Source organism: Haliaeetus leucocephalus, unplaced genomic scaffold, assembly GCF_000737465.1.
Source record: "Haliaeetus leucocephalus isolate CR32 unplaced genomic scaffold, Haliaeetus_leucocephalus-4.0 Scaffold217, whole genome shotgun sequence".
Lineage (NCBI taxonomy): Eukaryota > Metazoa > Chordata > Aves > Accipitriformes > Accipitridae > Haliaeetus > Haliaeetus leucocephalus.
The window spans coordinates 5,850,190-5,877,084 of NW_010972653.1; the positions used below are offsets into that span (position 1 = coordinate 5,850,190).

The window sequence follows — 26,895 nt, forward strand, 5'->3', positions numbered from 1 at the left end:
TGTGAAGCCTGGAATGGAACATGAACCTGAAAGGTGGTAACTTGAATGAGAGGCTCAGGCATAACAAGAGATGGGGAGATAAACAGGATGCAAGGAAATGTAGAAAACAGTGCCAGAGTTGCTCCAGAACAGCCTGTTTAGAAACCATGACTGAAAAACTCACTGCAGTGAAAACATCAACCAACTGCTTCTTTTATTTGTTAACACACTATTTCAAAACAAAGTAAACATTACTTTCTAGAAATATATTTGCCGTCATACAACAGTAAGTAAAAAAATAGATAATACCTCAATTGCAAAATCTCACAATGTAATTAGATGCTAACGTGCCGTCCAGTACACTCAAAGCATGTACAAATATGCCCCAAAAATGGTAATTTCATAGCTTCCTGTTGGCTCTGATACAAAGTAAGGAAATAAATTGTGATAAACTGTTTCCTTGATAATTTTCCCAGCTGGAAACCAGTGACTTAAATTATAGATTAAATGACACTACAACCAAAGTACAGTAGTAGATCTCAGCACTACTATCTTAACAAAAAATTTCCATGCAGGCAAAAGGATCATTACAACTTTAGATGTAATACCATGGTTTGGGATCCAACCAACTAATTTACATGGTTTTAATACTGTTATTTTTAGGCCTTTTTACTTCCTTAGGGTTGTCTTGTATTTTGGCTTTTTACAGACTTTTTTATTAAAAAGTTTGTGTTCTATCACACACACCTCATCATGGATATAAGAGGGCTGTATCCTCAGAAGAAAGGAGAATAACCTTAGTACAAAATGGTAACTCTGGGGAAAGTCCACTTCTCTGTAATGAGCCAGATGACCACACAATCTGAAAAGAAAGGTAAAAATTAAAAAAGCCCTAAATTACAAGTGTATTTAGTTAGTATTTAGCTAGCATTAATATATTTAATTGTAATCAGATAAAACCTCTACATTTTACCAACAGCATAAATCACAATTCTGGTCTACAATGTCAATTCTGTGAAGGGATCCACTCCTGCAAAACCTTGAAGTAGACCAAGACATGTTCAGAGATGGTGCAGACACAGTAAGAAGGAAAAGCCTGTATAGCTTCTTGCCCTATGAAGCAGGATCATACTCAACCAGGCAAAGAATACATTCTTTGCCACTGAGGACTAAATTGAACCAGTGTTCATTGTGCCAACTTTTAGCAAATTTAGCAAAGTGTGAAGATGGCTAACTTGCCCTATTTTTAAAATTCCTAAGACTATCCAATGCAGACACCCCAGGCTCTTTTCTAGATTCTTTGCCCACACTCTCCATAGGGTCCCCTCTCTCCTCTTCCTGAAACTATGCCATGGGATTATAATCCATCCATTTCTTGCCCATTGCCTCTGTGTGCTAAATATAAATCACCTGTCTAGAAACAAGAGAGAGAAGCTGAGTTCCAGTCAAGGGAGTAATATAGGAAACACTGGGGCAAACATTGACCAGATTGACAGAAAGTAATTAGTGCTATAGCAACCTTCTGCTTAATTATTTTGTAGCTTTCACAGTGAAAATGTTAATGAAAATGATGAGTTGATTTTATTGGTGAAATATATAATAAAAACAGTAGGCTGAACTTGCTGGTAACAAGTGTCAGACTGAACAAAAGATGACACAGAGGACAGACTGCAGAGACAGCTCTGTAAACATTAAGTTCAGCAACTTAGGTTGGAAAAATATCCTGTTCTGGGTTAGACTCAAATTTGTTTTTATTAAAAGTTGTAAGTTTAAAATAGTATAAAATCCAGCTGTTTTGATTTTTTTAAAAAATCTTTTACATTGATAGGGGGATTCAGGTGCTATTCACCATAAAATCCTATGCATGTTCTAGCTTACTAGGTATTGCCCTGGGATGTGGAGAAACAGAGTTTAAAATTTCCCCTCTGTCTGATTCAGAGCAGCGGTCTTAAATATTCACCAGAACAAGGACTGGAATCTGTCTGTCCCAATTTATGGGCAAGTGTGCTAATTACTAGACTATAGAGTCATTTGCTTGCTCCCTCTTGCCCAACAAACATTTACATTTTACCTCAAAGTGGAGGAACAGACGGACCCATCCTGGAGTGTCATGCAAGCCACACTTCAGGGAGCGGAGTCTTTGTTTAAAGCCTCCCAAAGTCTGGCAGACTGGAAATCTGAAACTATCATGTCGTACATCCCATCCTATGGACTATCTCACGTTCCCCAAAAGCTGCCAGTGACTTCTTACAAAAACTAAATTTAATCAGATGTTTCAGCAGTGTCAGAATGCACTAGCTGACCCCCACAACCCAATGTGTTGGCTAAATTCAAACTTCATTGAGAAATGTTGTTTGAACCAAACCTGCATTTTTTGCCTAATATGAATTAAGACATTTTGCTATGGGTTAGTCAACCCTAAGATTTAGCAGCTACAGCTCTGATGGCCGTTTAGGTGTCAAATCTCAGTTTCCATTGGGGGGGGGGGCAGGGGAGTGTTATTGTATATTCTGAGGCAAATGTATAATTACATCAGTATTGTAAAGCACCTATTTGATTAACTGCAGTTACACCTTTTCACAAGAGTACCTAAACACACACACATTTTTGCCCCATTTTGTGCTATTTTTGTGCTATTTACCCTAAGAGCATATCTGAAGAGTTAAAAAAAAAATCCAGGTGATTTTAAATTTAGATGTAATAAGGGAAATCCATTTTTCTCAACATTTTTCACACATTGTAATACCTCATCATATATAGAATCATAGAATCATTTACGTTGAAAAAGACCTTTAAGATCATCTAGTCCAACCGTAAAACTCCTATCACCTAAACACTTCTATAGCAAATCAATTTAGAATCCAGTTTAAAACTGAAAGTTCTAAAATAAAAGAAAATGTAAGAGCATTTCCCCAACCATTTGACTGATCTCAGCTTTGCCCACACTGAAATCATGCTTTAGTCCTACAATTAAAGCATTTCAGTAGTCCCAGTTAGACCATGCTGATTTTTAGAGAAAGAGAATTTGTAAGTTTGTTTTTACTTCTATTACACATACACACACTTGCATAGGATAAACCCTCATATCTGAAGGAGTAGATGTTGTTTTCCAAAGTTAAGTAAGTGTCAGATGTATAATTAACTACTTGCATTGCAAATGATATAATGGGAAATTTAACCAGTAAGAAATTCAAATCTTGTTTCATGAAGGCTATGACAGTTTGCCATTAACATTTTAATATATTACATATGAAAATGTAGGCTTAAAAACAGACTTTGCATGAAAGATTATTCACACAAACATACACCGAAATATCCACTCATTCAGTGTGTACATAAGATTTACGCAAATTTGTGGTAAAGGGATTATTACCTCTCCTCCCTTCAAAAAAAAAAGTTCTTATTCATACAAAAGAATGAATCCATGCAACCAAAGCTCTTGTAATATAACACTGTGTTTACATTATTCCAACCCATTTCTGTCATAGTGGATATGTGAAAGGTAATGTGAAAAGAAAATAGAGATAAGCAAATAAATCCACTGAAAGACAGAAAAGACTGCATACATGTAAAAGCCAGTTATTTTCAAGGGGACTATTTAAAAAATCAGGAACATATCGCTAATACTCTGTAGGGGCTATTGCTCTCTTAAGCATGCCATTTAGAAGTATATATCAGGTAAAGATTTAAGATGTTATTCAATGCACTAATGAAATCTCATTTCACATTAATGTAACCCGACCTCCTTTCCAAAAAACACCCTCCAATTGCACACATGAGAAATTCAGGAGAATCCAAGCCATCTGCAAAGTTCATCTTTTTCACTGATACTCACCGCTACCTTCCTCTTTTGGATTAGGGTTTCATGATATAACCAATGGCAGAACTGAAATCTGGTGTATGATCCAGAAGCCGTATCTACGCTACCCGGGGAGTTTACAAGAAACACTGTTTTAGATATTTCCTATTCCTTGGAGTAAATGCTGCTGAACTCCTACACTCTCTCAGCAAGGCTTTTGCTGTCTGTCTCTGGCCATGGTCCTCTGCCAGCACCCACCAAGTAGAAAACTCACCGTTTTTTGCAGAATTCGATGCAAGAGGAGAAGGTATTAAAGGAAGAGTGAGAAGTTCGACAGAAACCAGGCAGATACTCAAATCAGGACATGGTTTAGTAGGCATGGTGGTGTTGGGTTGATGGTGGGACTTGATGATCTTAAAGGTCTTTTCCAACCTAAACGATCCTATGATTCTATAAATATCCATATAACTTTGTACAAGGCTGGATTAGCTGGGCTATCATTCTCCTTGCTACTTAGGTCCTTTAAAGAAAATAATTTTACTAACAAATACATATACCCTTAATTGAAAAAAAAATTCTCTTTCACTTGTGAAGGCAGGATTTGGGAACAGTTCTCTAGTAAGACAGACACGAAACTTCCTTAATAGCATAAAATGTTTTCTTTTCCCATATTTCTTCTTTTACTTTTCTAGTAAAATAAATTTTATTCTTTTACTTTTCTACTTGTAAAAAATACAACTGTTGATTGCCGATATGCTTAGATGAAATAGTGGTAAAGTCCTTTTCACTCGTAATTATTTTTTTTTAAATATGGTCTGGAGGCATTAATTGCCTGCTTATTTGAACTCCGACTGCTGATTTTAACTTTAATTTTGATTAAGGCCACCACAAAAGCACTATAGTGATTTAGAAAATCAATTTCCTATGCTTTTGGGGGGCCAGGGGAGAGAGAGGAATGGAACCATTTTTCCATTCTCTGGAGAGCTGTGGTGCAAGTTTTTTCTAAAATACTATGAAGAAGAAAGTGAAGTGAGTATTTGTACCTAGCTGCTACTCTTGCCATGTGACTCTAGTTGTGGATTTTGTCTCATCTCCTCTCTTCTCAAAAGCTCACTTTGATCACTCTTCGTATTACAATTTGTCTACTCCCAATCCAAGACTAACCATTCTGCATGTGCCCCTTTCTACAAATTATTTTAACTATATGTGAATACATAGCTGTGCACACACCCCATATTTGTCATTTGTAAAATATATATATATGTGGCACTTTACTTTCAGGGGAACTTTCCAAAATGTATTTAACAAAAATTTGAATACTTACTTCTCAGTACATAGTTTAACAGTACACAGCCAATAGTCAGGGTTCATGGCGGTAAGCAAACCACATTTTTCTTGCAAAATTCCCTTCAGGCTATGCCCGTGAAAACAACTCCCATCTGTGTTTTCTTCATACCAGCTTAACTGAAAACTTGAAGGATTTGGCTTTTCAGCAGGTTGCACTGAACCAGACAGCTTGCCAAACTGATTTTGTAAGTTCACAACCATTCCTGTACAAATAGAAACAAAAAGAACAAGGCAAAAGTATTAAGTATTAGAATACTGTTTAGAGGCAATTAATACAGGAAGAAAATAGGGTATTTGTGCCATATCTTTTTTTCTTTTTTTTCTTTAAATCTCTGTGTGGAATACTGAGAAACCTTGAAGGTCTGTATGTTCTCTCCCCCATTCCATTTAAAAATCAACTCTGTCGTGTTTTAGGGAAAGATTTTGAAAGATAATTCAAAATGCCAGGTGTTTCATACCTAATAATATTAATACTGGGGCACTCCAAAAGCATTTCCCCAAGTAAAATCTGTAAAATCCATTTGATACTGCTGGTATTTTTATGCTGATAGAAAACACAGGCCAGGATGCCTTTCGCTATTATTTACCTGGTTGTATGCTATCTCTCAGACTGGCTAAGATTTTTTTAGTAGTTTCCTGTGTATCAGAATTAAGGAAGCCTGGTTTCATACACATATGGATTTAAGGTTAAGCTTTTCCTAGTGCAAATTTCAACTGGGGAAAAAAAACAACAAAAAAACCACTTCACCTTTCCTCACTGTTAGTGAAAGAATGACAAATTTTCATAAGTTACTGAGGCTGAGAAGGGAAAGAATGTATGACAATAGATCAGCACACAAAATACAACCACCTAAGCCTTGTTCCCCTATGGTAAAAAGCAGGTTAAAAACCACTGTTGTTGGAGCTTCAACTTCTTTTATGACCTGTATCTGAATAAAATCATTCATAAACTGGGAAACAAAGCAGAAAAGACATTCTAAAGGAATCCAAGGACTGGGAAGCTTATCTTTCAAGAGGACACTAAAATCTACCATCAAAAACAAAGGCCAAGGAAGGTTTCTGAAAACCTGTATCTGGCACTTTTTAGAACACTCTCTGTCTCTACTATTTTAAATTTGTTTTAAGATGAATCTTGCCCAGTTACAATGGCATTATGTGATACTCCTGCCTGCAACAACTAGTGGTAAAGCTCCATAATCTAAGTGGTCCTCTTCTAGCTTGAAAAGAAGCAGAGCCAGAAGAGGAATCTAGAGTGCCACAGAAATGATGAACAATTAATCATTATCCACTTTTTCTTATAAACACAGGAATTAAAGGGCATCTGAGCAAACAATCAGCTTGAAATAAACAAACCTAAACATGTTTTTCCATGGAACATGACTTGACTGCAGGATCACCCCTACTGAAGTTTGAAGAGTAAGAACATTCAAAAAGCCCCAATTGCATTCTTGAAAGAGAAATCCAACGTGAGTTATTCAAACCAAACAGGATTATACAAGTTGTTTGCAAGTCCTTGAACCAGTCACTTCCAGAAACTGGAAGAGTATATAAAGGGAAAAATATCACTTGCCACACTTAACACCTCTCTCCAAATATCTGTTGCTTACTAGATACTCTTAAATGTAGGATGAAGAACTTCAGACCTAATTTGGTTGAATAGAATTCTGGTTTTCCGTATTTCCACAGATAAGTGGTTTTGTTGGGTTTTGTGTTTGCTTCTACATCAGCGTAAACCCCAGTCATTTCTTGTAAGTACTTCTAGAGCTACTAAAATAAAGCAGATGTACCTGCATTCTGACCACATATAGCTATAGCTATTCAAGTAAAGTCACGTTCAGACAAGCCTTCCTCACTTTCTATAGAGGACTGCAAGAAGGAATGGGAGAGGAGAGGGACATGCAAGGTCTACCAAAGGACATACTGGGATATCCATACCAAAGGATATGAGAAACTAAAGGAGAAAACGGACAGAAAAGCTATGGAAGACTAACAACAATTCATGAAGATCACAGTTATATAAAGGCAGCTGACAAACCAATAAAGTTGAGTACAGAGTACTCATTCTGAGATGTGGTTCCGTAGGTCATTAGGAAGACTGGGAAAGGCAGTTTCAGTTAAGCATGAGGAAAATGTCTGTTTGAAGAATTCCAGCCACAGGTTGTAAAATAGTACTACATTAATTGTACCCAGAGATGAAAGAGAGAAGGGAAATTATTTTAAGATATAAATGTTATCACAGTCAGGGCTGCAGATTTTCTATGATGGGAAAAGTTGGAGCAGATTTCTGCGTTGCTGGGAGGAAGCAAAGTTTACTCACGTCTTCTCTTAAGAACTTTAGATTTCTTCTTGGCTGAATAAAACAGTGGCTTTTCACATCTCCACAGATACCTACCAGTAAGAGACATAACAATTGTTAAGAAAAAGAAAGCTGAAGCAAACAAGTAAAAGAATAGTAATTTCTTACAAATACTGCTAGAGCTATTAAATTAAAAATCAAAATAATCTAATGGTTAGTGCTATTAAAAGTCACTGACCCCCCCAACACTTTTAGGAAGTCTTTTTTCAGAGTAGGCAAACTGGGGCATGTAAGCCTAGATTTAGTGTAATCAGTTAATTGTTCAGCTGTATAAGCTACTTGTCACAGAAAGTGAGCATTTAATTAATATGCTGGATAAACATTATCAGTGTAAATAGGAAATTAAGATAGGGATTTAATCACTCTATTTACCCAAGCTTAATGGATAGAAATGTGGAGCAAATTCCTAACTTTTAAAATTTCTGTAGGGGTCAGGATTTCATGTAAACTGTCTACCTTAAAAAAGTACTTAAAAACCTCTTACTTGGCTCTTTCTTCATCCAATTTCTTTTGCTCCACATCCAAGGAACATTTTATCACCTTGTACCACTTTTTGAACTCAAAATATGGACCACCTGGATAAAACATACACATTTTAGGTTGGGAAGAAGTGAAAGAAATGTGTAGTACACAGAAGGTGGTCTCCACACAGTTAGACCCTGTGTCTTCCACCTGTATACAAACCTATCCTGAATTCTATGTGCTTAAAGAAAAGATACTTGATCTAACAATTCCGTAAGAAAGAGAAATGCAGAAATGCAGTGAAAGAACAGCACGTCATAAGCGCGATGAAGCCCCTTAGCTTAGAATAGACTTCATAAATTTAGCATAATTCAATCCTTTTCCCTCCTTTCTGAAAGTTAAGCCTAGAAACTACCTCCTCTCTACCAAAGGAACTAGATCTCCACAGTGCGAAGTGGCCTCCACCTGTTTGAAAGCTGACTTCAAGGAATTAATGTAACTATTAAGATCTAAACGAGCTCAGATGTAAAATTTCAAACAGTTTCATCAACTCCCCACTGACTATCCTACTAGCCATGAAACCTTACAGGGCTGGAAAGATAAACTAGACAATTGTATTCACTTCTTATCAGCTTCCCATGTTTCTGAGCACAGGAACTTCACTCCTTGATATGTGAACAAATATTTACCAGCACATGCAAAAACATTAAGGCATATGGCATTTTAGCAGCACATTTATCATTGGTGGTCCAAAGAGGCACAGGACTGAAGCAGACCAACTGTGTACAGTAAGTATAAGAATTCCAAACAGAACTATGGTGTAGATTTATATATTTAAAATATAATCAACTCTTATTACCCGTGGGTGGATTATCTGCACTGCGAATTAACTAGGCTTTGGATTTCCCCATCACCCCAGCTGCACTGCATGTGATGTTTGCATCATGCTTAGCTTTGCCAGCTAGCTGTTTAAAGCATTTTTAAGGTGAATATACTGTTCTTATAATCAAGCTTATATACATATTGTATTAACTGCATTTTTGCTATTGGGGTTATCCTGCCACAGGATGTCTTAAATGCTAGAAATATAGATGGACTCAAAAAGCAACAGACAAATGAAGGAAAGACAGACCCTTCAGTAGTTCTTAAAATTCAAAGGTGTGGATACAACTTCTTTTATGAACTCCTTAAACCCAGAGGTTTAAGTAAGTACTCCTAAACTGCTGGGAGGGCAGTTTTCTGGGAGGAGGGTGTGGAAATTTTTGTTAAACTTCATATGAATTATTAAGCATCTGTCACAAGCAAAACCATTGTCAGAGACATGATGCTACACTATAATAACCATTTACCTGGCCAGTACTGCTAGCCTGATGTTCATATAGCAGAGCTGACTGGAAAATACACAGGTCTGTGATATACATACACATATATACATCTCAATCAATTCTTATTTAAACATAAACTGTACTGTGTATGTGTGCAGTTCATAGAACATACACACATAAGCACACTAGGTAACTACAACTATCTACTGTACAGCTTCCAGTCTGGCTTGAAAGACTGTAGGAGCTGAAATACTATTTTTTTATTTAAAAAAAACAAAAAAACCTAGAGAAAGGATAGTTAAATTGAGAATGCAGTCAACATAAATGGGATCTTTAAAACTCAGTATTAACCATTATTCATTTCAGCACACTAACTTTGGGAAAATGCCAGAGGCAGTTTTGAGCTCTGGCACTAATCAGTGCTCTAACAGAAATTCTCACCTCAGCTCCTCTGTGCAGCTGCTCACCATCATCCCAACATTTTAAGGATAGGGACAACATAACAGAGCATATGGATCATTTTACACCAGCAGATTTTAAAGTAAAAAAAGTGGGCAAAGAATGAGCTGTTAATTCCTGAGGGCAATGAGACTTGTTAATATGGGAGAAACCCCATTAAGACATTAATGGCTTTGAGCCTCAGCTTGTAAGCAGTTGCACAACTTCTACTCTTGTCACTATTATGTACTTCAAGTTTTCAAGGGAAAAAAAAAAGATCCAAAATAAGTTTGTGTATCCACTTGAAAATGAGAATTACCGGTTTTCGTTAATAGTGATGACTGTCTCAAGATACAGCAGTAATTGTGCTAACACCGATTTTATTATTGAGTTAAATTTTTAAAAAGTAACAGAAGGGTCAAAATGGACCCAAAACTGGATGGAAGGCATAGAAGATAAATCACTATAACACATTTGTGATCTTATCTTCAACTGTGACCTGGATCAGGCCATGGAACATCTTCCTGAAGATTTCTAATCTTTGAGTTGGTCTTTCTGCCCTCAAAGAACCATGTTCACACCATTATCTTCTCTATCTTAATTGCTGCTAGCTTTTTGACACTCTCTCAGGATTATTTGGACTAAGAAAACAGATTACATCTGAAATATGTTACACACTAAGACATTTTATTTAACAAGACTAAACAAGTTTGGATTTTATCATAAATGTGGTTTGATGCCCCTAATAAGTATCTGCTATTTACGATCAAAGCGCGTTCCCTCTTTACTGCGTATCCATTCATCTTCATCTAGCATGCATAAAATTCTAAAACAAGAGGCAAACATGCACAAGGAGAAGCAGAAAGGTACCTAGCAAAATGTGTACCAAATTCCCCTACCCAGTACAATAAGAATTATGCAGGTAAACCGAGACGATTTTTCATGAACAGGATCTACTGTTTTCTTTGAATAAAGATTTTCCCTAAAAGAATAAATGACAACAACACATTTTAATGATCAATAAGACAAGACTTTCTAAGCCTGATTACAAAGTTACTTAACTCACAAAATCATAAGACTGCTTCTACTAGAATATTTACGTACCTTCTTTGTTATTTTTATTTCTTTCTTCAGCAAACTCTGAAAGTAACCTGAAAAAAATATAAAAATCAGGTTACTTTGTAGATCCAGATACTGCACTTTTCACATTAAATTCAAATACAACCGGCAAAAATTACACCCTAATTTTATTCCAAGTTTCAGATTCAAACAGATTATTTTTAAAAATAAGTAATATTTAATGTCTAAAATTACTTCAGGTGTATGTATTATGCTACTGAACTGAATCAAAATTCAAATACTATAAATTTAATATTACTAAAGAAAGAATGATCCAAGACAATCGTTTGCATTATTTGAAATTTGGGCTTTGCTACAGATTTGCCTGTACACTTACCATTCATAGTGATCATCTAATAAAAACAATAATTTGAGCACAACTACGATGACTGCTGCAGCAAGAACATCGTATTTCACTTTTCTTGTTGACTTATTTCCAGGCACAAGAGTCAGGAAATCCACTTCTCCAACACAGATCTTTTTCACCACTCGACAAGTCCAATTATGCAATTCATCTGATTAATGCAAATAAAAATATAAAATGACAAGCTAGAAGTACTTCTACAGTGCAAATATGTTGGTATTTGAGGAAAACAATGCTTCAGTCTTTTAGGACCATTAGACAGCAATTTTTTTCACGCTGATAAGTATTTTGGGGTGTTTTTAAAAATACTAGGCAACCTTCACTGTGCTTACATGCGAAAGAGCCATGACGTACTATATATTCACATGGAGAAACAACCTCCCCTTTTTAATAGTGTTTTGATGTTACTCGAATGATGTTGTTAGATCATCCTGAACATTCCTGCGGGAAAACCTATCTTAAAACTACATAAATATAGTTTCAAAAAAACCCAAAAGCTTGTCACAAACTTTTTTCCTGCATGTTGACTAAACACCCATGCAAGGATGGATTCAGTACTGCGAAGAGGAACAGGGGCTAGTTTTAAAGAAGCTAGTTGGTTATGAACAGCAGCCTAATCATGGCAGGGCAGCACTTGCTGCTACCCTGACAAAACCCAGCTGAGGTACAGACAATCCCAGCCTAGGTTAAAACTGGCTTTACATTGTAAAGCCTGGTTGCACCCGCTGGCACAGGTTATGTCAAAAAGATATAACTACAGCTCCAAAAGCAGTACTAAAGTATCTACACAGTCTCTTATTAGTCTATGCTCATTTTTCACAGATACAAATCCCCCAAATTTCTCACCTTTCCTGTTCAGCAAGAAATACAGGAGTTGATTACATCACCATCAGATTCCACAAAGGTTAGCAATGTATGACTAAGTACAACCTTAATCCAGCTACACTTTATACTCTCTTGCTGCTTACAAAGAGTTCAGTAGGAACTAATTTTTAATCCTCTCGCCTATAACAGTAGAAGTTAAAAAAAAAATCTGGAAACCAAATTTTCTTATAAATACTGTCAGTATATTTTCTTTCATTTCAGATACTTAAAATGGCCTTTTCATTAGTATTTAGTGTCCTAAGAAACATTGCCAATCCATTGCTTGCTTTATTTTTTTAGGAGTTGTTAGACAACAGTAGTCCTTTTTCAATTTGTAAAAAGAATGCTTCTACATGATAAAAACTTAGTTGCAAGGAAAAAGTAAAGAACAATATATTCTTCTTCTACAGTAATTTTCAAAGAGTACTTAGCTTTGTATTTCTCTAATAAATCTGAAAGTGCCAAATTTCTAGCTTTTTCTTTGTTTCAATTGATACTTCAAAATCTGAAAAATAATGTGATCCTCTACAGGATCACAACACTGGTGTAAAACTACAAAATTAGAATTTCAGCCCTAAATCTGTTGGATATCTCCTCTTCATTTAACTGTGAGTAAACAGAAAAGCCAAGTAGCTTAACTCAACACAACTAATTGCAAAATAAGACAATAAAACTCCCCAAACTATTAATTGTTGGAATGCTTTGAGGAAAAAAATAATAATATTAATTTACAGGCTATTTGTCTGTATAAGTCATCTTCACTGACAGTGGTATTTGATAGAAACTATGGTAGCCCAACAGACAGTTCACATACTAGGACTTACTAGTCTTTCTTTGGCAATTCAGTATTCAAGACTTAATTTTAGGATAAACAATATTCAATATTTATGCAATATATGAGCTCAAAACTAAATCGAAAATCAAGTGAGACAGTAGCTGATTTGTCACACCGCATTGCTTGTTAATATAAAAATAAATGCTAATATTAAATATTATAGAATATACAGTCAATATTATGTATGAGACAATTCAGTGCTAAGCAATCAGGTCCCAACTTCATGAATCATTTAGCTAAAGTTAATAAATCACATGAATTCAACTTAGTTCACATGGATACAGAAAGATTTGAAATGAAGTATCCACTTCACAACCTTAGAGAGCCAGCACCAGAGTGCCCCTGCATATCTGGGCCTATAATACATACTCTAAATGTTTGATGAAGGTGCTTTCTATATAAATTATCTTTCAGTTCAAGCTTAAATGGGTATAAATCAGAAGGAAAAGAGTAGGCACTTTTAAAGTAGTAATTCAAGTCTTTTTGCTAGAGTTTAATAAACCAAAGAAAAATTTTATCAGTTTGGGTTTGGGAAAGTATTTACCAGGTAAATTAGCTTCCATCAAGTACTTTATGCACAACATGTCTGGATGAAGAAAGCAGCTGTCTGTTATATCTGGAAATCGAGGCAGGTCTAAAAACGCTGCAAGCTCAAGCATTTTGTTGTATACTTCTTCATATACAGGCCACGACTGAAAGACAGGGTTAGAGGGTGTTATACATTTGCTCTATTATCATATTTGTTAATAATTTTAAATTAGTTATCAATGTTAAATTCTGTATTATTTAACACTGAATTATTTATACAGACTCTTTTAGCATTCTCTATGACTAAACATACATGAAAGAATGGAGCCAGACTGCAGTACTGCAAAGAGAAACATGTGCTAGTTTTAAAACCCATGAAACATCTAAGGAACAAACAAAAAGTTGCTTCAGACCTGCAACCAACCCATTACCTTTTTTGTGAAGTGATCAGTGTATCTCCAGATGCTCCAAAATGGAAAGACTGTTGGAAAAAAAAAAACAACCCAGGTGCAATTGAGGGTGAACTCTCTAAAGAGCTAAGAGATCACAGAACCACAGAAGGGTGGAGGTTGGCAGGGACTGCTTGAGATCATCAAGTCCAAGCCCCTGCTTGGGTCAGCTAGAGCAGGCTGCCCAGAACCACATCCAGTCAGATTTTTAATTATCTCCATAGATGGCAGCTCCATAAGGTCTGTGGAAAATCTCCTCCAGTGTTTCACCACCCTCACTGTACAAAAGAAAAAAGGTTGGTTTTCTTTATGCTTGAATGGAATTTCTTGTATTTTAATTTGTGCCCATTTCCTCTCATCCTGTCACTGCATACTACCAAGGAGGATCTGTTTTTTCTCCTTTGCACCCTCCTGCAGGTATCACGTCATACCCGCCCTGAGTCTTCTCTTCTCCATCTCCAGGCTGAACAGTCCCAGCTCTCTCAGTCTCCCCTTGTTTGTCAGATGTTCCGCTCCCTTCATCATCTTCACGGCCCTTTACTGGACTCACTCTGCTATGTCCATATCTCCTTTGTACTGGGGAGCCCAGAACTGGACCCAGCACTCCAGATGTGTCTTGCCAGTGCCGAGTAGAGAGGAAGGATCACCTCCCTTGATCTGCTAGCAGTGCTCTGCCTAATGCAGCCTGGGATGACATTGGTGGTCTTTGCCACAAGGGCACACTGCTGGCTCACAGTCATCTTCACAGCATCTTGTCCACCAGAACTCCCAGGGCCTTCTCTGAAAAGCTGCTTTCCAGCCGGTCAGCCACCCAGCACATGCTGGTGTCTGTGGTTATTATGCAATGCATATATATATATATATCAACAAGAATATGATCAATATGAGGCTAACAGGCCTTTAGTTCCCCAGATCCTCCTTCCTGCCCTTCTTGAAGACAGGGGTGATGTCTGCTTTCTTCCAGTTCTCTAGAAACTCCCCCAGTCACCCTGACTTTTCAAAAATTATTGACAGTGTGCTTGCAATGACACTAGCCAGTCCCCTCAGCACTTACAGCAGCATCCCATCACGGCCCGTGAACCTTCATATGTCCAGTTTGTTTATATATTCCCTAACCTGCTCCTTCTCCACCAAGGGTAAGTCTGCCTTCCCCTAGACTTTCCCACTGGTTTCAAGGACCTGGGATTGGTGAAGGCCATTCTTATCAGCAAAGACTGAGGCAAAAATAGCATTCATCACCTTAGCCTTCTCCTTAGTCTTTGTGACCATGTCCCCATTCCCATTCAGCAGCAGGCCCACATTCTCTAGAACCTTTCCACAGAATTTTCAGTAGAACTTCATTTTAAAAAAATATTTAATTCCATATTTACATATTTATTCATGAAATTAAATCTGCTATTCTCTTTGCAAAACTATTGACTGCATGAATAAAGTTCTCCCAATTTCTACCAAGATTTTCCTGCTAGAGAAGAATATAACTTGCAGACAGATTTTGACATACTTCTTCATAATGAACTCAGCAGGACCTGAAGTTTCCGTAAGTATGGACTGTAAGGTTTGACCCTCATTTCTTAATACCTGACCTGTTTCATTAAACATTCTTAGTTGTCTGTATTTTAAATCATTACTTGAGTTTACCTCTTAAAGTGATAACTTTCACTGCTTCAGGCTACTTTACCATTTTAAACGTATAAAAAGCAATGCTTTTTCTGCTTTAGTTGGTGGTTCTAATTCAGCAGAGCACTTTATCACATATTTATATTTTATCAAGTCAATTTGTGCATAAGATACTTTCCTTTAAATGGAATTTAGCAGGGGTTTACACTTTGTGCACAAGTTCAAAACTTTCCTGAACAAGAGTGAATTCAGGCTTCTGGGTTTTTTATAGACCAGATTAAAAACAGAGCAATCACGTTTACAAAAAGAAGACTGAAATAATGTGTTTTTATTCAATCATTTGGTTTCATCTATTTTAATATAAGCTATGTAGCCAATGCTCACATTTTATTGTTTTGAATGACTGCCAACATTTCCTTTTTTTAAATGATCTCCCCTCAGACTGCAGTTCAGACTTGCTTAACTGCATGAACACATGCTTAAGCAAATGAATAATTCTGCTGTCACTTACTGTTACACATGCAACTTTTTGTAACAGTTAGGAAGTTGTATCATGTTCATCATATTTTCTAAACAGTTTCTAAACAGCAAGTCTAAAAATTGGCTTAGAGTGCTACAGGACTATCTTGAGAAACAAGAAAAACATGCATTACCAGACTTCTACAGAAGACCAGGCTCACAGTACTTTCCGTTCCTCTTAAAAAGCAGTGCTAAATTGAATACCAAAACAATCTTGGAAGAAAACATGAATCACATGTAACTTCTCTTGATTGTATTTGGGGAAAAATTAAAGTCCCAGATAATTCAAGTAAAAGCATTACATAAATATTATTCCTAATTAGATATAAAGGAAATATGTTTTTTCCTTTAATGAAAAGCAGTTAATTAGTAGCTTCTTAATAATATATCAGAGATGAAAATAAATTAAGACACTCTGAATTCAGTCATTTGAAGCATTCCCATTCTCAAACATTGAACTATCTCCAGTGAAGCTATCTGAAGAGTCGAATTAACACAGAGGTACTATAAGGATTATAGCTTTTAATTGGAGGACTCAAGGTAGACACCTATATCACCTTATACCTGAGCTTCTCTCACTGTATCAAGGTAAGGAGACAGCTTTCCTATCCTAGGTGCTAATGAATCATCCCTTCCTCCTCATGCCCAACACTGACTTTTGTTTCAAAGCTTTTGTTTGCGATTTAGAGAAGGCAATTTGGTTCTTTTTCAAAATGGCTAGAAAACACTCTGCTTTGCAACGACAACTGATGCTTTCTTTTTTTTTAAAGGGCAAACACAAGTGTTGTAAAAACGACAAATAAAAATTAATACCAAGAGCTATCACTTGGCTTATTTTAAGAAGAGTGTTAACAGACAAAAACTATTCTTAGCTGATCTGTGTTCATAAAGAGTTGTAAACACAATTGGGACATGCAGATCTAGGAAGGGCATACTAATCCACCATAAAGATCAACCAAATCAATTGTTACTTTCCAGGGCTTAATGGAAAGCTTAAGCTCAAAAACATTCACTCTAGTACTTGTGTTTCTACAACACAGCACTGAGTCATGACGATGCAAGTTGAACCAAACACCATGCTTCCAGAAGTACGCAGTAATCTCTTGAAGTGTAAACTGCAAGCATAAGCGGGATCCAACACAAGATCACATCTCAGTAGGACACATCATAACAAAGGGCTGAAGGCTGAAAGGTTGAGGAGACTGTAGACTTACTTCACTTATCAAGCACTGATAATTTTTACCAGTCACTACATACCCTGTTTAATTCTGAAAAAGCTGAGAGTTCATACAGCGAATCTCTTATTCTGCAAAGTTTCATACATACTGCGGGGGTTAAAACAGAAAGAACACCCAAATTCCACACAACCAACATAGCAAATGTTAGGACAGTATTAAAAAGCAAAATAAAGCAAATAAGCAGCCCCCAAATTAATAAAAGTTATCACCTTCTGCCTAGCTATATATCTCCACCAGAGGAAAAGAACCTGATAAAACAAGTTGCACTGAAAGTCAACCAGCAAATCAACTGGGAAAGCAAGATCCAGAGCTGGGGCCTCCCTCCTTCAGGTGAAAAAACTCTGCCTCCAGCACCCCATGATTAAACCCCAAGGGAGGAGTACTTGGACAAGAGAGGACAGTGTTAGATCATACACCACACACTCTCCAAGTATAACTTTCACTTATCTAATCATAAACTAAAAAATTTTGCGTTACATATTTTCAAGTTGTATTTCTGTGCTAAATATTAGGACAACCCCTGTGTCCATCAGCACATGGAGTTACTGAGCTCTCACCTTGTTTCGAGAACCTGGGAAACACTCCACACATAAAATTCAGCTACAAACCCTTGAGGGCACTTAATTTCAGGAAGACTGACAGAAAATCCTTTTATAGTTATGCCACCTGCTAGCCTTTTCATGTGTTTTGCAAGCTGGGATTTCTTCAAGACTGATGAACAATGCTGAGAGAGCCTATAACTTGTCTAGATTGGGTACAGAGGTTATCGAGAACTTTTCTTAACAGCTTTGTCTTCAAAATATTTGTATCTTATTCCCACATGTGACAAATAAGGTAGCTTCAGGTCTTCTCCAGAAAGCAGTACAGAAGATTAGTACTACTTGAGAACACTTTTTTCTTTTCTTTCCCTCCCTACTGACTTCAGCTGAGCATAGAACAAAATACACACTGTTGAGTAGGTGAAGAAGTGTCTAGAACAAGATTTTCATTATGATAAATATTCATTAGACTATTTAAATCGATTGCCTTTATCTTTCAAAGTTACATGGAATTTTTCACCTGTATTAGAAAAGAACAAGCTGGTTTTCAGAAGCAGATGAGCCAAACTATTAGCATGATAATCAGATCACAGTAACAGGTAATTGTTTTGGGTAAGCCAAGATTGCAGCCTCTCCTACTTGTTTGGACAATATCAGAATGTTGCTGATCAACAAGTAGAAAAGTATGCATTGGCTGGCTTTCTAGATTAATTTGCAGGCTCCATAGCTTCTTGTTTTAAATGTGGTCTGACTGACTCTCTTCTTAGATGACTGTATAGGCCGTTTCCTTCTCCTGTATCAGGACAATATCCCAGCAGGCATTACTTACATATTCACAGTTCGGTTTATTTTATTGTGATAATTTTCTATCCTTTCTGAAATGAATTAATTACAGAATTGTTTTAAATTCTCCCTTTTATATTTCCCCCCCTCCATCCTCCTCTCCCATTCAGTACTTTTTTCACAGCACAGTTCTCTTCCTCATCATTCTTCTACTTGCGAATTTCCATCCCGGGAACTTTTTCTTCCCATGCCTGCACATTCTCTAAGGCTCTACCTTCACCTGTGCTGCTCATGTTCAGCAGTGGACATCTTTTCCAAGTGATGTTTTTAATGACTATTTAATACTGGAATTTAATAACGTCCAACTTCATTTTTTCATTATCAGCTTTTTGTAGGTATCTGGGAATCTTTGACATTTAGAGTTTGGACATGCTTGCAATTATCTAAAAAACAGCATGGCTTCATCATTTTTAAGATGACAAATCCAACCTAGGCCAGGTTTGAAAAAGAGTGTACCAATGTTTTCAGGAAATGGACTAAGAAAGCAATTTAACTTGAAGGTTTGGAAAACATCAGGTTATGAGGGTTGGAGAAGGGGTTTCTGCAACACAATCCAGAATTTTGGTTCAATCCTTGAGTAAAGCAAGGCATGTCCATAAAACAAAAGGTATTTATTGTGAAAGTAATAAACCAAATAGATGCCCTAATGTGTGTAAACATCTTTGAATGCAGCCTGCATTGAAACACACATTCCCAGGACCCCAAGCTAGCTTTAAATTTATGTAAGGTAAAATTAGGTACCAACAACGAGCATGCACAGCAGTCTAGTGCTCTATGGAGCCTGGCTCACCTTACTTTGCTTCTGCTGCTTAACTGGTTCAGATATATCTGGTCATCTGCAGCATAAGCCTGATGTGGGATGACACCAGCCACAGTGCACACAGGTTACATAAAAGAATTGACAGTAAAGACAATAACTGTATCAGCTGTAAAATTTACACCCAAATTAGTATTTAAAACTGAATGAAATGACCTTGTGAACCAATTGTTACATACTAGATCCTTAATGTGGTCAGCAAGCCTAAACTCCTAGACTACTAAAGGGGTTTGGTTTTCTTCATGTTTTTTGTGTACTCTCACAGTACTACCAGTCTGGCTACCTCCCATACAAACACACACTGATGAATCTTCTGATGTGTATTTTTTTAATGACATTTTTTTTCCCCTTGCCTAACTTCTATCTACCTCTCAGGGACCATCATCATCCCATCTGGAACAGCAGCAAAGTAATGCAACAGCCATCACACACAAATTAAATGTGCTTTAACACTGGGTATTACTATGAATATAAGCAACACTCACTAAAAATTTTTTGCCATCTAACCTAGCTGGAAAAAACCTAATGTAGTCAACTCTGTTGCACAGTTAGATTCTGTGTAGTTTCTTCATGAACGCCTTCTTTGCCAGAGCATAGGGTATACAGAAAAGACATACGCAATGTTTAAAGGCAATCTCTAAAGGTCCCTTCCAACCCAAACCATTCTATGATTCTATGACATTGTAAGCACTGTTACCACTGCTGTATAGAAATGTCCCAGCCTTGTGAACTGCTGGCGAGAGTGAAAGTATACTGGGGAGAACCACTGCACCCTGCTCCTATGTCCTTTCCTAGGTCACCATCAGAAACAGGAGACCAGATTCAACGAGCCTCGCGTCTGACTCAGTGCAGCCATTTTTATGTGGACTAAATGAGCACATACATTTCTTCAAACCCTGATATCCATGAATCACTTAAAGATGCTGATGTAACAGCAAGAGGGTGTGCCTGGAATTATTAAAAGGGAACCAAATGACAAGAAGAACAAAGACAGGTGAAACTGCTACAACTCCATTTAGACAACTGCTAAGAAATACACAGCTCATGAGACTTCTTCCACTAGAAAAGACATAAAGAATCCAAGCACACAATTAAAGCTGCTGCTTTACAAGCCTGCCATTGAGCAGAAGGGTAACTGAAAGGTTAAGACAGGAAAATGAAATCAATTTGTCCACCTCGAAGACAAGCAAACAGGTTGCCCAAGTTATCTGCCTGGCAACAAATGGGTAGAGGAAAAAAAGAAAAAGTCAAGATGCCATTTGAAAACCATAGAAGTCGTCATACCGGCAGCCTCTCTCTTGCTCTCTCCTTTGATAACTCTTTCAGCTGAAACAGCTATTACATCTTAAAATCCCAAATTTCTCTTGATCATTGTTGCAGAGGAAGTGAGAAGAATTTTTGTATAGAAAAAAGGATTAATTTTAGAAGATAACTCAATGAACAATGTTTATGCATTTTTGAAAGAAAAAAAATCTAGACATGCTAGGATATTAGACTGCATTAAATTGACAGAGGCAGTTTTTACTTAAGAATTCAAGATGGCATGCGGATGAGCCAGCAACCCACACACAAGAGACAAAGCTAATGATTTTTGTTGGATGCATAGCAGACCTTTCAATAGGCTACTTTCAGAGGAAGACATCTTTTTCCTTACACGATTCCTGGCTAAAGAGGTTTTTGAATAAATGAGTTTCAAAATTAATAAACCAACAGACACACGTGCTTGAGCGTTAGCCTGTTCATGCTCACCAGCTAACTCTGGCAAATATCACTTTTCTAAAAAACGTAGTCTTTCTACAAATGGAGAGAGTAATCCAGTAAGGAGATGAACTGTCATAATGTATTGAAAATTAAGAGTTTGGAAACAAATTTTGCTGAATTTCATAAATATTTTGGTAGGTTTGTTTTCTTTCTTCATTAAGTAATGCTTAAAGACAGGTATAGACAAGCTAGAGTTTCTGTTACACAACAGCAAGCTCCCATGATAAACTTGATTACAATAATCCTTTCAGCAGTGAACTTCCTCCTCAGCTTTTTTTTTTCTTTCAGATAAAAGCTTCACCCTTGCTTCTTTCCATTCTACACTACTTTCTATCCTGAACTAGTACTGCAGGCACCTGTTAATATGCACAAAAAATACAGAGTTAGACAGAAAAAAAAATCCCACAAAGACACCCACCCCCAACAAAAATAAGATTACAAGGTATCTCAAAACACCAGCAGACCAAAGCAGGAATCACTGCTTGTTTTGGAAAGTAAAAGCAGCATAGCTGATTAGCAGAATTTGTATGGCTAGAATTTTATACCTCTTAGAAGATTTTTTTTAAATAAACAAGAATGACTGGCTTCTGTCTTAATTTGAATTCTTTAAATAGTTACCACTTAAAAAAAAATAAAAATCATATGGCAATTAAGCTCATTCAAGTTTTAGTCAGGAAAAGAAGGTCTTGCACATCAGACCTTGAATGTTTTGAGAAAAGGACCTCAGCAAACAGAAGAACGTGTCTAAAAGCCAGTCTGGTGGATACACTTTCCAGGGAAGCAGAAAGCCATTGTCGTTCCAGTCTGAACACTCTAGGAGAAAACAGAGCAAACAATTTGACCTGCATCCATGAGTTTATTAATAGATTTAATCAGGAATTAGTCTGTTTGAATCAGACCCAAACCAAAATATAAATATGCAATCCACCAAAACCTGGAGTGCGAGACAATCCAAATGGCTGCAGTTTCCTATAAGCTGCGTAGTGACTTGAAGACATGGGTATTAGCCAGTAGCAGATCATTAAGTGATATGAAATCCTTTTGAAAAGCCAGTGTCAAAAAAAAAGAAAAGAAATATGGGGCTAACTTTACAGGATTTAGGAAATCTTCAGGTTTCCTCATGATGGTGCCACAAACCCACCCAGTTGCCTCAGGCAGCTCTCTTTGTCCCAGTTTTCCACCTTGTGATAGAGCAGCACATCACCATCCCTGAGAGCCCAGCCCTGGATGAGCAGCCACAAGGCAGCTGAAGGCACCGTCGGGTGATGAGGGGGAATGACCAGCATCAAAAGAAGAGAAAGAACCAAATATTCTGCAACTCTGCTGGCTTCACATGGCACGCACTAATGCAGGCTTAAACTCCCACATTAAATGAAGAAAAGGAAAAGATCTACAGAGCAGCTCACTACTTTCTGCATGCTAAACTAAGACGCTATCTTAGTTTAGAAACAACATGAGATGAAATGATTAATGACTACACCCTAGCACACTTATGCGTCAGTCTCAGCTAAAAGCAAATTCATTCCAGTAATTCCTAAATTCCATATGCTTAACTTTAAAACCTTAATCGCTATTCAAAGACATGAAAAGATAGTACTAGCTTAATCTATTCACAAATCCAAGACCTGTGCTTACTTTTAGGGCCAAAAGAGAACTGAAGGCTGTTTAGAAATATTACGGGTAAAGTGCAAAAACCCTTCAGATGCTGTTTCTGCCATTCCAGGATGGCTTCCCTATAACCTAGAATTGATTTACTCTTAGGTGGCTTTTCATGTGTCTCCTCTTGCCACATTTCTAGGCCAGACTTCTTGCAAGAATTCCTTCTTCCTCCTCCTTGCATTGGTATCATCACTACTACTCAACAGAAAGAAATTTTACATTGTGAGTTTTTAAACAAGCATTCCTTTAGTTCCTCCACCAAAACAAACCAAAGGATCACCAGAAAACTACAAGCATGCAAAACCTTTTTTCAAAAAGCAAAGTTTTTGCTTAAGAAAACTGTGTAGTTTTCATTGCCGAGGTTTCTTTGCATAGGCTATAGATACCCCTTTTAAGCAGTGATTTTGCATACTTTCACCATTTAATCATTCATCAACATTTTTCAAGTTGGATAAGAAACATGCCCAGATTCTTAAAGGCTTGAACTATGACTTAAAAAAAAGTTCTTGTGAGATCACTAGTTAATGAAAAATGAAGTTTTACAATCTTAAAAGTCTCCCCAGAACACAAACCCCACAAACTGAAACCCCAACTGAAATCCCAGAACAAAAAAAAAAAAGTGGCTGTACCACATCAATCCAAAAAAAGATCTATTTAGCCTTGCATCCATCAGTGAGCAAGACAGATATGTAGGGAAGAATTTATGAACCAAGCAAGCCACAACACTATCAAATGTCTGTCCAGCTTCACACCATTTGTGGCTGAGTCAGCAGTGACATCTCTGCATTTTTTAGTTCTAGATCCCTTTTCCTTCATAGCTTTTGTCCAGTCATTATCTGGCCCTTTTAACATCCAGAACATCCTAACACAAGGAGTTTTACCCACAAAATGTATAAAACTGCATTTCCTGCTGTTTGATTCTGAACCTGCAAAGGAGCAACCTTTTCTGACGCCTCCCAATCCTTGTCTTGGAAGAATCATGAAATGGTTTGGGTTGGAAGGGACCTTAAAGATCATCTAGTTCCAAGCCCCCTACCATGGGCAGGGACCCCTTCCACTAGACCAGGTTGCTCAAAGTCCCATCCAACCTGGCCTTGAACGCTCCCAGGGATGGGGCATCCACTACCTCTCTGGGCAACCTGTTCCAGTGCCTCACCACTCTCACAGTAAAGAATTTCTTCCTTATGTCCAATCTAAACCTACGCTCTTTCACTCTAAAACTGTTGCCCCTTGTCCTGTCACTACAGGAGCTGGTAAAAAGTCTTTCTCCATCTTTTTATAAGCCCCCTTTAAGCACTGAAAGGCTGCAGTAAGATCTCTCTGGAGCCTTCTCTTCTCTAGGCTGAACAACCCCAACTCTCTCAGCCTGTCTTCATAGGAGAGGTGCTCCAGCCCTCTGATCATCTTTGTGGCCCTCCTCTGGACTCGCTCCAACAGGTCCATGTCTTTCTTACATTGGGGGCCTCAGAGCCAATTGCAGTACTCCAGGTGGGGTCTCACGAGAGCACAGAAGAGGGGCAGAATCACCTCTCTCGACTTGCTGACCACGCTTCTTTTGATGCAGCCCAGGATGTGATTGGCTTTCTGGGCTGTGAGTGCATACAGCTGGCTCACTCAGTTTTTCATCCACCAATACCCAATATCCCCAAGTCCTTCTCCTCAGGGCTGCTCTCAATCCACTCATTGCCCAGCCTGTATTTGTGCTTGGGATTGCTGTGACCCATGTGCAGGACCTTGCACTTGGCCTTGTTGAACTTAATGAGGTTCACACAGGCCTACCTCTGAAGCCTGTCAAGGTCCTTTCTGGATGGCATCCCTTCCCTCCAGTGTGTCGACCGCACCACACAGCTTGGTGTCATTGACAAACTTGCTGAGGGTGCACTCAATCCCACTGTCCATGTTGCCGACAAAGACATCACTGGGACAACGGCACTTGTCCCAATACCAACCCCTGAGGAATGCCACTTGTCACTGGTCTCCACTTGGACATTGAGACACTGACCACAACTCTTTGACCATCCAGCCAATTCCTTATCCACTGCATGGTCCATCCGTCAAATCCATGTCTCTCCAACTTAGAGACAATGATGTCATGTGGGACAGTGTCAAATGCTTTGCACAAGTCCAGGTAGATGATGTCTGTTGCTCTTCCCTTATCCACCAATGCTGTAACCCTGTTGTAGAAGGCCACTGAATTTGTCAGGCACAATGTGCTCTTAGTGAAGCCATGTTGGCTCCTTTGAACAGCTGCCTCCTAAACATGTTCTACAAACTATCGCCACATCTTCCTCTTAGTCACCTCTTCTTTAGGTTGAAAGGTAAGTAGATATTATTAATTGTTTCTTGTAGGAAAATTGTCCCTACATTTGATCATCTTTGCTGTGACTCTCTGTACCTCTTAGTTCTTCTGCAACTTTGAGAAGAGGGAGGGTAAGAAAAGCAAAAAAAACAACCAGAATTGCTTATAGTATTTAAGATATGGGTGCATAATAGATTTATACATTAACATAAAGTTGCTTTGATCTCCATTCCTTTATTAGAAGTTATTAGAAAATAATTCCAATGTAGCTGGGCTACAACAACTGCATGTTTGAAAATAGCATCATGAAGGGATTACAGAAACATGTATAATTAACATCACACAGATATTTAAACTAAGGCTGGTACATGAACATAACAGCATTGATAACATCAGCTTTCAGAGAATGCTACACATTGTATCCTTTAAAAATAAAATCACTTCCTACTTAACAAATATAATAGCATGGACAAATCTGTTGACTGACATGTACTTTGTGGGTATGCTTGGACACAAAACAGACATTGGGGGGGAAAAAAGTGTATCTGTGTGCTTTAATAGTAGCTCATGGGTCAATGAATGACTATCTTTTTTTAAACCAAAAACTAACCTGTAATGCTTACCCACTGTAATGATGCCATACAAAAACCGCAAAACTTGCATTGTATCTGTCTTAAGGTCTTCTCCTTTCCACTCAATTTTTCTCTACTTAATACTATTTTCTTCAAATAGACCAAGATTTTTTTTTTTTTTAAGTCAACTGTTGGACGGGAAGAAAATTTGAGAAATTTCAGGCTGTATTTGCTCCATCTGAATTCTCATAACCGTGAAGCTCAGAGATTATATACTTCAGAAGATGCAGAATGGGGAAGGTTTGCCACTTTTTTTTCCTCCACCCACCCCCGCCATCTGATCCAGAGGGTAGCATTTTTTTAAGACTTGTTCCAGACTGATCATAACATAGGATTAAGAATTCTATCAAGAAAGAAGAGAATAAAAGTGAAAAAATGAGACTGAATAGATTGATGAAGACTAAGCAATTTGTAGGTATACTTTTGTTTACACTGAGATTTTTTGTTTAAAATTATCATTCTTCTTTAAAAATGACTTCTGCAAGTACAGGTAGTCTTGCATCAATGACATGTATTTTACTTTTTCCTACAAGGGTTACTCATAAAAAATGGTCAGCAGATGGTTTTAAAAACCATCTTCAGACTAGAAAATGATTTGACGTACCAGCATTCAAAACAGTAATGTCAGTTTAGAGAACGCATTGTTGTCACCTACCCAATCAGCTATGCCAAAGCAGTCACCAAATGGTATAAATCATTTCCACAGTAAGAATCTCATGCAATATTCAGAATACAAAAGTATACAGAGGAATTTCACTCCTCCTTAGACAGTGGGACAAAAACCATAAAGCCGTAGAACAGTGATTCACTTCATCTGCCCCTCCTAGAAGAGTACTATAATTAGGAGACTAAATCCACACCCACAACTACAGGAACAGGAGGACTTAAGAAATACTGTCAAGTTTATAAACTTTTATTCACATACCCAAACTCTGTAATGAAGCAAATGCTAATCCTTCTGCTTTTAAGTTGATGAAATTATAGTACCATAAATAGCATCTCTGATATAAAACAATCACAAAGAATGAAATAACATTTGCTGTATACAAGCACTCAGCCACATTGCATCCAATTTAGGGTACGAATCAAGGAATGATACCAGCAAA

General features: G+C 37.5%; 1 protein-coding gene across 1 annotated transcript in view; it reads right to left on the reverse strand.

Moving 5' to 3' along the window:
* Positions 1 to 336: 336 nt before the first annotated feature.
* TAF1B (TATA box binding protein (TBP)-associated factor, RNA polymerase I, B, 63kDa) overlaps positions 337 to 26,895 on the reverse strand; it is a 70,830-nt gene continuing 44,271 nt past the window's right edge. The window contains exons 9-15 of the mRNA XM_010566747.1: positions 13,433 to 13,580; positions 11,163 to 11,340; positions 10,811 to 10,857; positions 7,966 to 8,056; positions 7,443 to 7,513; positions 5,103 to 5,328; positions 337 to 841 (exon numbers count right to left, since the gene is read on the reverse strand). Of these exons, the coding sequence (XP_010565049.1) occupies positions 649 to 841; positions 5,103 to 5,328; positions 7,443 to 7,513; positions 7,966 to 8,056; positions 10,811 to 10,857; positions 11,163 to 11,340; positions 13,433 to 13,580 (954 nt within the window). The 3' untranslated portion in view covers positions 337 to 648. The remainder of the gene's footprint in view (positions 842 to 5,102; positions 5,329 to 7,442; positions 7,514 to 7,965; positions 8,057 to 10,810; positions 10,858 to 11,162; positions 11,341 to 13,432; positions 13,581 to 26,895) is intronic.